At 35.0% G+C, this 14,535-nt stretch overlaps 1 protein-coding gene across 1 annotated transcript in view; it reads right to left on the bottom strand.

Annotated features, from left to right (window-relative positions):
• Positions 1 to 12,102, bottom strand: part of nsmaf (neutral sphingomyelinase (N-SMase) activation associated factor) — a 42,961-nt gene extending 30,859 nt beyond the window's left edge. Inside the window, exons 1-12 of the mRNA XM_081393989.1 lie at positions 12,022 to 12,102; positions 7,535 to 7,624; positions 5,809 to 5,887; positions 5,677 to 5,741; positions 5,537 to 5,573; positions 5,414 to 5,464; positions 5,209 to 5,280; positions 4,828 to 4,875; positions 4,654 to 4,706; positions 2,619 to 2,748; positions 2,208 to 2,279; positions 2,001 to 2,109 (exon numbers count right to left, since the gene is read on the bottom strand). Of these exons, the coding sequence (XP_081250115.1) occupies positions 2,001 to 2,109; positions 2,208 to 2,279; positions 2,619 to 2,748; positions 4,654 to 4,706; positions 4,828 to 4,875; positions 5,209 to 5,280; positions 5,414 to 5,464; positions 5,537 to 5,573; positions 5,677 to 5,741; positions 5,809 to 5,887; positions 7,535 to 7,624; positions 12,022 to 12,074 (859 nt within the window). The 5' untranslated portion in view covers positions 12,075 to 12,102. The remainder of the gene's footprint in view (positions 1 to 2,000; positions 2,110 to 2,207; positions 2,280 to 2,618; positions 2,749 to 4,653; positions 4,707 to 4,827; positions 4,876 to 5,208; positions 5,281 to 5,413; positions 5,465 to 5,536; positions 5,574 to 5,676; positions 5,742 to 5,808; positions 5,888 to 7,534; positions 7,625 to 12,021) is intronic.
• Between the last annotated feature and the right edge of the window lie 2,433 nt (positions 12,103 to 14,535).

Raw genomic sequence — 14,535 nt, 5'->3', positions numbered from 1 at the left:
CACACACACACACACACGTTAAACTGGGATGCAATATCGTAATTAGCAGTGACATTTTATTTAAAGGTGACAAATTATGCCCCTTTTCAGCAGATGTAATGTAAATCTGTGGCGTCCCCAGAGTGTGTGTGTGAAATCTCAGCTCAAAACACCAGATCATGTATTATAACATTTATTACAGCTTGTCAAATTTGCCCTTTTTTGGATGTGAGCAAAAACGTGCAGTTTTTGTGTGTGTCCCTTTAAATTCAAATGAGCTTTAGCCCCGCCTCCGTCCAGAAGAGGGCGGAGTCTTTACACGAGCTTCAGAAACTCCGTCAATAACAGAACAGGCCAATCTCCCTCATCCAGAATCCCAGAATCACCAGTAGCGAGTGCAGCCTTACGGAGAGACTCAGGAAGAGCTTCTGAATGTTAGTGGAGACATTTCTGTAGTTGTTGTGGAGTTACACTGATCATCTCATCATCATGTTGAACTTCTCCACAAGTGTCCACAGTTCCTGAGGTGTTTATAAGACAGCGGTGACATGTTCTGGTCAATAGTGTTCAGTGCTCGTCTGTGCTCAACCACAGAACAGCTTCAGGCTCTGCTGGATCTTCATCAGTGCGTTAGAACTGGTCTCTGTTGGCGCGTGTGAAACCAAATGTCGGCTGGTGTGTGTAAACGTGCAGATTAAGGGCCGGTAATATTATAATAAGATCCTCTTCATACGTCAGAAGGAGAGCGAAATCTGATCGGCTCATTTTATAACACGCTTGCAGAGAAAGGCTCACCAGAACACAGTTACTGGGTTCACCTTTTCACGTGTTCTGGGTTGTAGAAGCACCCGATCATAAACACAGGAAAAGTCAGATTTTCATGATATGTCCCCTTTAAAGAGCTATTATATAATCATTTTCAGTTATAACAAAATGTAATAAATCGCTTTTATACTGCCAATGTGTTCAGGTTAACCCATGAAATAAACCCATGCTAATAGTAGTCAGTAAATAGAGTAGAGAATGTCTTTTAACATAAAAATCTTACATACTTTAAGTTAAACCATAATATACAGAGGATTATACTGTATACTGGTATATATCGAATATTTCTCAGTTTAGGTTCATTTTCAAAAGTAAGTGGCACAGAAACAGATGTTTGTGAAACCAGACCCTTGAGTTATAGGCTATTTAATGGCGTTTCAGCCAAATTGAAGATGCAATACAAACACAAACTTCAAGAAACAGCCAAAATGGGAAAAGGTAAAAACATAATCATGTAAAACTGATGCTTTTTTATTGACTTTTATATATCACATATTTTAGTAATAATCATTCGAATGTTTACGAACTCAAAATTCATCCTGTGAAAGCAGTTTTGAAATTGGATGTTGTGTTACCATGGAAACGGTACTGTAAATTATTTTATCAGGCTCCTCCCCTAGTGGGCGTCGCCAGGTTTCATATTACAACATTTATATTGTATTACTTTATAATTAAAACCTTTTCTAATCTTGACTAAACACATATCCTCGAAAAGGTCTGAGTCTCAAGGTTCCATATTTGGTGACAGAAGTGATATTTGGACAGAAATGTATTCATTTGTTACAAGAGAATGCATCAAAACAAAATTCAATGGAATGTGTGTGTCACCCGGTGGACATGTTTGGTAAAGCGTCTAAACAAAATCTCATAGAAACTTCAAATTGGGAACATGACTTGGCTAGATATATGGCTTTGATTTTATAGTAACTTTAGAGTAAAAATATATTTTATATAAAATAATACATACTTAGTACAGCACATTTGATTTACAATAAATTTAAACTTCCCTAACTTTTTTCAGAATTACATTGTATGAAGTGTTGCATAATCTGTGTCTCCTTTAAAACATGACCAAACTTATGTCTATTCTCATGAAGGTAAGGGGGGTGGCAGTTAAGGGGTTAAAACAACTTGTCCTAATGTGATACGACATTACAACAGCCCTTGACAAACACACTCGCACAAATAAAGCCTACCTAGGAAAGTTGCAATGTAGTAGTAAAGCTCGTCTCTCTCTTTAGTGCTGTAGAACTTCAGGTATATATCAGAGCGCAGATCATCCTCTGTGCAGAACACCTCGAGGCCCTGAACACACACACACACACACACACACACACACACACACACGGTAAATAGCAGACACAAAACTGAAGACGAATGAAAGAATGAAGAGTCTCCCTCACCAAAGGCTTCAGTCCGTGTCTGCGTTTGTAGATGCGTCTCACGCTGTGCAACTCGATCTGAACCACTGGATCCTTTCACACACACAGAAACACACGTGAGAACGCCAGAGAACCAATACCCACAAGAGGGCGCAATAAGCAAAAATAAACCAAATCGAGCATCACATGTTTTATTGACATGAAATAACATTCACTTTTTAACATGCATTAATGTTTGAAACAATTGTTCTTAAATAAAATCTAATTTGCTTGATGTGCATGGAAGGAAGATTAGGTTATATTAGGTTATAAAACTGTTTGTGCATCAGTGACGTGACAAAACACACTTACACACACACACAGCGTAATGAAGTGCATGAACACACAACAGCAGACTGACACTCATGTCGCACAGAGAGCGAGGAAGCTCACCGGATAGCCGTTCAGAGGCTGGAAGTAAAGATTGCGATCGGTGATGCACACGTGACCCGCGTTCGTCACCAGAGGAGAAACCGCTTCCGCCACACACTCCATGTGCGGGACCTCGCTCACGTCCTGAAAACTGCAGCCGAAGAAACATAACACATGCATTTCATGAGTAGGGATGCACCACCATACGGCCACCATATCGGTATCAGCCGATAAATGTTCATTTTTAATGTTATCGGCCCGATAAGACAATAGCTATGTTTCCATCCACACGTTTTTATCCGAATTGAGTGATATCGAATGAAAAATGCCTTATGGAAACAGTAAAATTCGATTGAATTTCATGAATATCGACTCAAATGAAATACGGTCGGTCTCATCGGATTTTATCTTGATCGATATACGGCTTATGCGATAAACGCTGATGGAAACGATAGATGGCGCGATCCATTTTGTCTAGCAAAACTTTGTTCGCAAATGTATGCTTGAATGTTGTGCGATTCAGTGCGAAAATGAAATGTGTAAGACTGGAAATACTGGTTGAGGCCCTGGTCTGAGACAAAGGGCTAATTACCATTTGACCTCCCCCATACGACCTCACTTCCGCAAACTACTAAGAACTCACACAAGAATATGGTTTAATGTGAATTCTTATCATTGACTGTTATGTTTTTGGTGTCATTTGAAATGTCTCAAAGTGAGTGGTACAGATATCTCATATCCAGATAGATAAAATAAAAGGTAATAAGGTTTTAAGAGTTTATGGATAACTGACTTACAAAGGAAGGTGGTCTCTCAAGCAAATGGTCACCCACACCCATGAAGGTGCGACCACTGCATGCAAATTTCTTTTGTTAGTACATGTTTCCTTGTGAAAGGTTTGTGTATATAAGGAGATGCAGCAGAGAGTTCGGGGCCTTTTCTGTATTTCAGATCGGTCCGTTAGGCTGAGAGATATAGATCTATCAGCCTAATGTATTTCTTAAATGTTGGGTATGCATCTCTTTTCTTTATTCCAGAGAATTTGATGTTTTGTATCGATTATCTTTGAATTGATTATGAAATTGGCATGATACATTTACCTGACATAATAAATTGTTACATTTGATTATTCTAATTGACTTTGATATTATTTCCATTGAAGAGATAAACGGAATAGTCAAATGTTCACTCATTTTTAGTGAGGCACAGATATTATTAAAACACTTTCATTTATGGAGTCAGATGAATTAACGAGAGAATACATAACTAAATGTATTGTAAATTAAACCAACCAATACTTCGCATGAGTGAGGACAGAGCACGTGAGACCTTCCCTGTGTTATTGGAAAACCTCCATTGGACCAATTTCACGGGCTTTACAAATGGAAACACCTTAAAATGTCTCAAATCAATTCGATATACCAATTTGATCGCAAAACAGCATGTGACGTCATTACGCACAGGTTTTTATTCGCTTTAAAGCCGTTGGATGGAAACACACATTCACCAGCTTTATTCGCATGAGCTTTTTTACCGAACTTCAGATAATTCGATTGACAAGTGGATGGAAACATAGCCAATGTGTCCGATATATTAAAGCTGATAAATAATGTATTATGTCCTCCAGCTGAGACGCTTCAGATGCGCACTGTTCAACATGATGGTTATGAATTGCTTGAAATATGATTGGAATCACTTCAAAAAAGGAAAATACAGTAAAGTGCAACATGTGTCATATCATCTGCATAGAATTATCATGAGAACATCATAATTGTGTGTTTGGGACGTGGATTCTAAAGGTGAGACTTTAGTTTTTAATAATCAGGCTCTGAAAAACTATAGAAAAATTCAGATTTAGATTTATCGGCCAATATATCAGTTATCGGCTTTCAAATATAAGGAATTATCGGTTATCAGTATCGGCCAAAATGTTCATTTCAGTGCATCTCTACAAGCATTATATTCAGAACTGCAAACAAACTGAATATTGTAATACTGTACTCACTGTTATTTCTACTCTGAGATCATCAACAACTGGAGGAATGAATATTCTCACCTGTTCTTATCAAAACACGTTCTTGCCAACCAGGACTGCAATATAGCTGCAATCTTCAGCAGAAACACACACAGATCACACACACATCACACACAGATCACACACAGGTCACACACAGATCCTCAAAAAAGGAAGCAAATAATTGCGTATGGAATTTTATTTGATTGTACTGACCATGGCCGTCTGATCGCCCAGTTTATCCAGACACGACGCTCTGTGCAACTGTAGAAACAGCAGTTATTAACTTTACTGTATGAGAATAGACATGAAAACCACTACACAAAATAAAATGGTTGTAATTCAAGAATGCTTTGGAAATAGACCCAAGTCTTGTTTTCAAAACGACACTGAGTGAAAAATACATGTTTTATTTCATATAAAACATATATTTTACTAAATTATTTTTACTCTAAAGTTTCTATAAAATCAAAGCCATATGTCTAACCAAGCTGTGTTCCAAATGAAAGGCAATATAAAAAAAGAGCGGGAAAGTGAGAGTTATGATGAAAGTCCCAGAGAAAATTCACAAATCTCAAGAGAAATAAAAAGGCAAACCTGTAACAACATCTGAACCACATCCTCCGTTTTCCCGGACGCCTCCAACTGGAACGTGACCTTTTTTTCTCCCTAACGCGCAAAAATTAATCAAACATCAGTATAAAAATAATGTTCCCTACAGTGTATGAAATATGCCAAAACTGAAAACAAACTAGTTTCTTACACACTTTACATCTTTCTCACACAAAAAAAATGAACTCACCCTTTCGTATTTATATGGAGCGACCACATTTTCTTCTTTAATTAGATAAATCTGACAAAAAAGGGTTGAATATTGAAACTTTTGCAGATATTAAACAGTGAAGTGAAACTGAGACGCACTCACCTGCTTGGTTTCTATAAGAATACAGGCAGGTTTACTTCTGCAAACACGCATTCAGAGAGAAAGAAAGAAAGGAACGATGAAAGTCTGCAAAACTCACAACAACAAAAGAAACGATTGATTTGAGTCATTCTCAGTATTACTCTATAAACGGGTTGTGAGCCGACTCCTCCAGCGCCGCGATTCCTTCGCAGTCTTTCAGGGGAATCTGCAGGAGAGACGTTTTATTATTGCAGAGAATGAAAGCAAGCGTGATGATAATATGAGCATTATACCTTTAAAATAGGCTCCTTCGCATCATCAGCTTCAAAGATCACCGATTTAGAGCAGATTTTTAATGAGCCGCTGGTTCGTCTGTGTGTTGAAACAAACAGAGATTTAAACTTTAGAGATTAGCGTGTTGAATATCATAGAAGACCGTTAGCATCCGCTAGTTTTAATAGTAGGAGAAAACACAAAAACATGCGTTTACATTCATACTACACATATTTATACTCTATAGAACATACTTTTTTAACAGTGACAAAGTAAGTTTCAAATGTAATGTAATAGAGATGCACCGATATTAACATTTTGACCGATACTGATAACCGATAATTCTTTATGTTTGAAAGCCGATAACCGATAATTCTTTTATGTTTGAAAGCCGATAACCGATAATTCTTTATGTTTGAAAGCCGATAACCGATAATTCTTTATGTTTGAAAGCCGATAACCGATAATTCTTTGTTTGAAAGCCGATAACCGATAATTCTTTATGTTTGAAAGCCGATAACCGATAATTCTTTATGTTTGAAAGCCGATAACCGATAATTCTTTTATGTTTGAAAGCCGATAACCGATAATTCTTTGTTTGAAAGCCGATAACCGATAATTCTTTATGTTTGAAAGCCGATAACCGATAATTCTTTATGTTTGAAAGCCGATAACCGATAATTCTTTATGTTTGAAAGCCGATAACCGATAATTCTTTATGTTTGAAAGCCGATAACCGATAATTCTTTATGTTTGAAAGCCGATAACCGATAATTCTTTGTTTAAAAGCCGATAACCGATATATTGTCCGATAAATCTAAATCCAAATTTTTATATAATTTTTCAGAGCCTGATTATAAAAACAAGTATTACCATTAAAACCCACGTCCCAAACACACAATTATGATGTTCTCGTTATAATTTTATGTAGCCGATATGACGTTGAACTGTATTTTCCTTTTTTGAAGTGATTCCAATCATATTTCAAGCAACGCAAAACCCATCATGTTGAACAGTGCGCATCTGAAGCGTCTCAGCTGAAGGAAATAATACATTGTTTATCGCCATTCAGTTTATTTTTTTCAGTTCATTATTGATGATGCATAGTATAGGGAGGCAAACAAACCCAGAATATAAACGCAACACGTCTAAATAATAACAAAAATTTGAAAAATTTAAAGAATGTCTGTTTTCGAAAAAAAAAAATTGTAATAACTGTATATGGTCACTAGTGACCCAAGGAACGTAATAGTGTAAGTACAAATGTGTGTCAATACCCAGCGGCACATCTGATTCCTGGAGGACAACGTCATTTTAATGATTGATTCTTACATTAATTACCTTTAAATAAATACTGAAAACACTGATGTCTACGGTAGCGATCAAAATAGAGTAAATCACCTTTTGAAAGTAAGTTGACGTTTCAAATAAAGATTGTATCAATCACATCGTTACACCAGTAGGTGGAGACAAGCGACTGTTATGTGTTTGTCATTGAATCATTCATTCAAGAGATTCGTTGAAAAACGCTGATTCATCCAGTAATGAAACAAGTGAAGTCCCAAATCGCCAGGACATTTGATTCCTGAAGAACAGTAGCCTAAATTAATCAAGAAACAAGTCTGACACAACAAGTGCCATCGAGGAACTGACTCTTTAGGAGACTCTTTCAGTGTCGTATTCTGCAAACCTCATGCATTTCACTTATAGATGACTGAGTCCAGTCCTCAGTTCTCTGCATCTCACCTGTCCGCCTCTGGACTGCTGTTGGTCAGATTATAAGCAGTGTGTTGTTCAAAATAATGTTCCTCCAGATCCAGCAACAACAGCGAGAATCTGCACAGAAACATGAGAACATGACAAGCGTTTGAAGCTGGACGAGGCAAGAGAGGAAACAAAGATGTTGGGAACCTTACAAATTAATTGAATATTAATTACACATACAGAACAATACACAGTCTTTTTTTCTGGTAAAAACTCCAATCATTTTCTCCATAGGGAATCTCCAAGGACACATTATTTCAACTTATTTTTTTAAATAAATGTGTTTAACGGAGGATTTCATGATGAAAAACTACATTAACCATAATGCTGTAGAGAAAGTTCCACCAATCAGAGAGTTGAAAAAAGCGGTAAGAGCTCTTTAGCTCCGCCCACTCCTGAAAGACCCAATCGAGACCTTAGCCTTGCGCTCTCAAAATACTTGAATATGTGTGTATATATGCATGTTTTTACAATAAACTTACAATATATTGTTTATATGGTCTATATATATATATATATATATATATATATATATATATATATATATATATATATATATATATATATATACAGTGTTTCCTCTATGTTGATGGCGGCCCGCCACGGCAAAATTTTTGCCGCCACGGTAACGTTAGGGCTCTACAGTGCGACCATTTCACTCGCATTTGCGCCTAAATATGTCTGTGTGCGACCATGAAAAGATATTTAGGCGCACTTGTGCAACTGACCCGATCGAAGATTTTTTTTTGGCGGCCGCCAAAGCGAATTTTTGTCCCGCCAAAGTCTTATTTGACCGGGTGTGTAATGTAGAAACTGCTGCGCTTGTGACAGCTGGGCGCATGTTTAAAAGAACGAGAGAGAGAGAGCTGGTCGCGTGCGCGCGAGCACTCTCTTTGCGAAGCAAGGTTCCATGTTTTAATGAATGGTTAAACGACTGATCTTTCCAACACTGAACTCACGAGTAGGGCTGGGCGATATATCGATATAAAAAATATATTGATACATTTTTAAATGCGATATGAAATTAGACCATATCGCATATATCGATATAGTTCAAATTTGCGCTCTGCTCCCCGCATCTCCGCTCCTCCTTTTCCACTTTGCGTGCGTGTTTAGAGCATGTTATGTTACGAGAGGCGAATCATGACTAGGCTACTTCAGAAAACCCAGCACAATAGGAACTACCAGGCAGTGACATAAGTGTACGCTGAAATAAAGTCTTTCACCTCAGAAAAACTGACTTTCTTGTCCTGTCAGCCGTTATCCTGTGCTCGGAGCGCGCGCTGTGTATTGCCTCACTGATCAAGTGCAAAAGAAACTACGAGCATGCAACGCCGTTACGTTGTAAATTACACGAAATAAAAGTAATGCAGGTATGATTTTCATTCTATTCACCAGGAGCAGTTTCCATGTTTCATTAACAGTTATTGTTAATATTGTGTATTCACCATGGCAACTGTCGTTTCCATATTAACCCCAAAATGCCACTATTTTTCTTTGTGTTATTTTTTTATATTTTTAAATGACTGTAGTGGCTCATACCAACATTGTATTAACAAAAACTAGTTTGGGACTGCTATTTAATATATTTAGCATAGGCCTAATGTTTATTTATTAGTAGGCTACACAGCAAAAACTCCAGTGTTAAATTAACACTCCTGGGAGTGTATATGAGTCCACTCTCAAAAGTGTAAAGTGTTAAAATATGAGTGTTAAATGAACACTCAAGAGTGTTAAAGTTAGTGAGATAATTAAGTGATTAATTTAGTGATGGTTGAGCATTATTGAAGACACCTGATGTTAACAAGCAGAATCACTGAAGGAGAAAATCACAAATTGTAAGTTACCGTTATGGCGATCAGTGTTTGCTTTAGTTGGGCTCTAGAATATTATATATTTACTTTAGATTTTGCTTGTCTGCTGTTATTGATTTATAACAGTTAGATGAACAAAGAAAAATTAGATTGGATGGAGTTGGTTATGTTTTGACATAATCATGTTGTGATCCGTAAAACAAAACTTATTGAGATGGCTTAACTTGTTAATTACGGCAGCTCTGTGATTCTATATTATGATTTTCAGTATTTTTCATATAATCCAAAAATATTTCATAACCATTGTTCTGATCAAAAGACTTTCAATTTCAAATAAATTTATTTAAAACACAGACATCAATAATCAGCCTGTGAATCTCAACAATGGTGACAATAATAAAGCATGTTGCAGTGGCTGTCACCAATCACAACTCATTAATGGCTCCCATCATGCATTGCGGTATGAATAAATTATGATCTGAATTGTCTATGTAATTTACTTTTCCTAATTGAATATTCTGCTCATCACCATTGTTGAGATGCATAGACTGAATCTTGACATCTGTGTGTGCCTAAAAGACTGATTTTTTTTTAAAAACAACTTTTAAGAAATCCTTTGTATTATATCTAAAATTCTGGATATTTATGCAGATTCACTGTTATGCTGTAACCAACAACATAAATCTAAGTCAGAAATAACGATCTTAATGAGTTCAGTGATCAAGTTCAAATGATGATTGTCATAATATAACCAACATCATCAGATCACTTTTTTTTCTTTGTTCATCTAGCAGTTATAAGATATAACAGCCAAACAAAATCTAAAGTAAATGTATAAGGGTCTAGAGCCCAACTAAAGCAAACACTGATCGCCATAACGGTGGCTTACAATTTGTGATTTTCTCCTTCAGTGATTCTGCTTGTTAACATCAGGTGTCTTCAATAATGCTCAATCATCACTAAATTAATCACTTAATTATCTCATTAACTTTAACACTCTTGAGTGTTCATTTAACACTCATATTTTAACACTTTACACTTTTGAGAGTGGACTCATATACACTCCCAGGAGTGTTAATTTAACACTGGAGTTTTTGCTGTGTACTAGTCTTTACTATTAGTCATATTCTTACAATTCATGTTAAGTAAAGGGAAAAAAATATCGCGATATATATCGTATATCTATATTTAGCCTAAATATATCGGGATATGACTTTTGGTCCATATCGCCCAGCCCTACTCACGAGACGTGTGAATCGGTGTATAACAGATCGGTAACACTTTACAATAAGGTTCCATTTATTAAACTCTAGTTATAACTACATTAGTTAACATTAACTTTTAATAAACTGCACTTCTACAGAATGTATTAATCTTTGCTAATGTTCACCTCAACATTTAATAGCCTACATTATTGAAATCAAAAGTTGTATTTGTTAACATTTAGGACAGACCTGCCCCCACTGCTAAAAAAAATCCTAAAGGAAACACTGATATATATATATATATAAATTAGGGCTGTCAAAAGATTAATCGCGATTTATCGCATCCATAATATATGTGTGTGTACTGTGTATAATTATTTTGTATATATAAATACACACACATGCATGTATATATTTAAGAAATATTTGCATACATATACTGTATATATTTATATATAATTTATATTATATATAAATATATTTTTTTATATATATAAATGACACATTTTTCTTAAATATATACAAGCATGTGTGTGTATATATACAAATTAAATTATATACACACACACAAACTTTTATTTTGGATGCGATTAATCGCGATTAATCTTTTGACAGCCCTAATATAAATCAACATTTTTTTTATTTCTCCATCAATTGCGCTGTTCGCAATTTTTGTCCGATTTTCTAAATTTGTATGCTTCAAATCAAAGTTTTTAATGTTATGATCACTGATCTATATAATGACATTGTCATTGTCATATGATAATGTCATTCTATATAGATCAGTGGTTATGATTCAGAAAATTCCCAGTTTACAAGCTATAATTACGAGTTCCACAAGGAATCTCGTAACGCCTTTTATAGTGATGAGCACTTTATAAATTATTTAATAATAAACACTGCAACGTCAAAAAAAGGTCATTTTGATTTCATGGTGACTTTAATGAAAGCAATTATAGACACTTGCCTGACGAAAAGTAAGCAAATGAATAATTAATGAGACAGAGGTCATGTGACACCGACAGGCTTCAACAGTTGACATTCATATTTTTCAAAACTGCTTTTCTCTCAAAAAAAATTAGAGTTCACCACTAAATTAAGGTTAAAACAAAGACGTCTTCTGCTCAGCTAACATCTAAACACAAAGCGAGTGTTAACTTTACTGCTATAAGAAAAAAAAATCAACTGGACACCCCTCTCTCTCTATCTCTACATATAAATGCTAGGAAAGTGTTAATAAAGGTCTAAATGAAGTATTCACCTCAGGAAACGCATAAATATGCAAGGATCATAAATGCTGCGTGTTTAGTCCGTTTACTGGCCTGTTTATGAGGCGAATGACCCGCGAGCTCGAGTGACACAACAGGCCAGAAGTCAGAGAGTTAAACTGCGCGGACCTGAGGGAAAACATGCTGAGGAAATAAACACGCCAGGTGAAGTGTGACAGTACCTTTCTTTAACGCGATCCTTCTTCGTGATAAAAGCCATGAGGGATCCGGGCATGTAAACACGGAAATGCTCGGACACAGAGGAAGAACCACGTGACCGATGGACATATCTCTGTCACGCTGCCGTGGAGAAATAACAATAACAATCAACGATTTATTTATTTATTTATTTATTAATTCTTGTTTTAAAATCTGTGTTCAACCGTTCATAACTTCATGCAGTAAAGGGACTAAAAGGGATTTTCGGTTTAAAAATAATAATAATTCCGCTCCTTGATCATGATTGGTTAAGCCGCTGTAAAACACTCACGTGACCTCTGCCTGTGTGATTATTAATTCATGAAAACTTTTTATAAAAATAAATAAGTCCCGCATTGTTTACAGTGATTTCAGAGATTGTCACTGAAAAGTGAAAACCACGGCTTCTTCTTACTGCTTAGTTTTTCTGATCATAAATATATATTTTTTCTTTTGACAGGTGATGCAATATATTCAGTTCTTGGCATATTTGGTTCCACTGGGTGGCACTTATATGAATATTCATGATATGTCCTTAATGTGGGCGTGTCTCTGAGACAACTCGCAAACAAATGGAACTGAACTCAAAATATCAGTGAAATCTCATCGAATCGCATTATATATATATATATATATATATATATATATATATATATATATATATATATATATATATATATATATATATATATATATATATATATATATATATATTAGTTTCTAGCCTCAGCTTTTTTATCACTCTTTATTCAACCGTATGTTTTATTTATTTATTTATTTATTTATTTATTAAAGTATAATAATATTGAACAAATAGACTACAACAAATAGGAAAATAAAATATACAGTGCAATAAAATAAATATACAAGTAAAGAGAAAGAAAAAATAAATAAAATAATACAAACAGAAAAAGGAACAGGTATGAGATCATCATATAAATAGTTTAAAAGCTTCACATGGAGACCTAGTGCATTTTGCATACTTTTTTTATTTTTATTAAATGCTTGTAGAAGAAAAAAAATCACAAAAACATTAACAACAATTATTGTCATTGTCATAATACAACAATATTCCAGAGTCCTTCAGTCCAGATTAAACACGGCCTGTTCTTACAGCTTTAAGTGTTTAGAGGACTCAATAAATTCAAAATACATTTTCATTTCAAGTTTAAATCTTTAAAAAAAAGAGGACTGCAATTAGAAAAGTTACATTTGTGAATGTGAAATTTAGCTAACAGAAAAATAAGGTTTATAAAATAAATATACTTTCATGAAAACCAAAAATGACATTTCTAAATGTAAATTCAAAGTTAGGATTCACATAACATGATAAAATCACAAACGTCACTGAGAGAGAGCAGTTGCGAAGGCAATTGAAGGCAATTGCGACTTTTTAATCTCACAATTCTGACTTTTTATCTCAGAACTACGCGATATAGTCGCAATTGCGAGAAATATTGAAATTCTGACTTTTTTTCTCAGAATTGCATGTTTATATCTCGCAATTCTGACTTTATAATACGCAATTGGGAGATATAAAGTCAGAATTGGGAGATATAAAGTCAGAATTGCGTGTTATAAAGTCAGAATTGTGAGATATAAACTATTCTGAGGTAAAAAATTTTTTTTTTTTTTTCTTAGAATTGGACTTTATATCTCACAATTCTGAGAAAAGATGTCAGAAAGTCAGAATTGCGGGATTTAAAGTCGCAATTCTGAGAAATAAAGTTGCACTTATCTTTTAAAATGTTTTATTCTGGCGGAAACAAGCTTCCATAACTCACTGTATCTGGGTAAAGCCTATGAAAGAACTTAAAGGTCATTTCTCTCGTTTTGTTAGTTTTCCGGTATTTGTGAGGTAATGTCCGAACCTTTTCCCAAGGAATGTCTCTGTTAACGGTTTTCTTGTGTTTTTACAGTATTACTGGCAGTATGGTTGCCATAGTTACTGTATTCCGATTTACAGTACACAAGATCAGTACTGTAAACTGCACAACAGTACTTTACTGTATTTTACTGTATTTGGTAATGTGGTCTGTTTCTGCTGTAATTAATTATACGGTATTGTACTGGCGGTTTTACAGGACTGTGCTGCTAAATCTGCACTTACAAAACCAGTTAAACATGGCATTTACAGACTCCTCCTGAAACAAGCCTCCAGTTTCCTTATTGTTTTTTGATTGAGATGAAGAAAGGCATGTTTACACAGATCCACTGAGCGGCAAAGAGATGAAAGAAAGATGAAAGAAAGATGAAAGAAAGATGAAAGAAAGATGAAAGAAAGATGAAAGAAAGATGAAAGAAAGATGAAAGAAAGATGAAAGAAAGATGAAAGAAAGATGAAAGAAAGAACTCCTGCACTGCATCAGCCAACTGAAACTCTCTGATAAAGATCATTCTGTGGTAAAAGTAAACACTACAGAAAAAAAACATGTAATAAAGAAGTTAGTTCAGACAAGAATAAATAAAAAAATCTATTATAGTACTCAATTCAAGTT

Source organism: Scardinius erythrophthalmus, assembly GCF_964197995.2.
Source record: "Scardinius erythrophthalmus genome assembly, chromosome: 2".
Taxonomy (NCBI): Eukaryota; Metazoa; Chordata; class Actinopteri; order Cypriniformes; family Leuciscidae; genus Scardinius; species Scardinius erythrophthalmus.
Note: the sequence above shows the minus strand (reverse complement) of the source record. Positions and strands in the feature narration are given on the sequence as shown.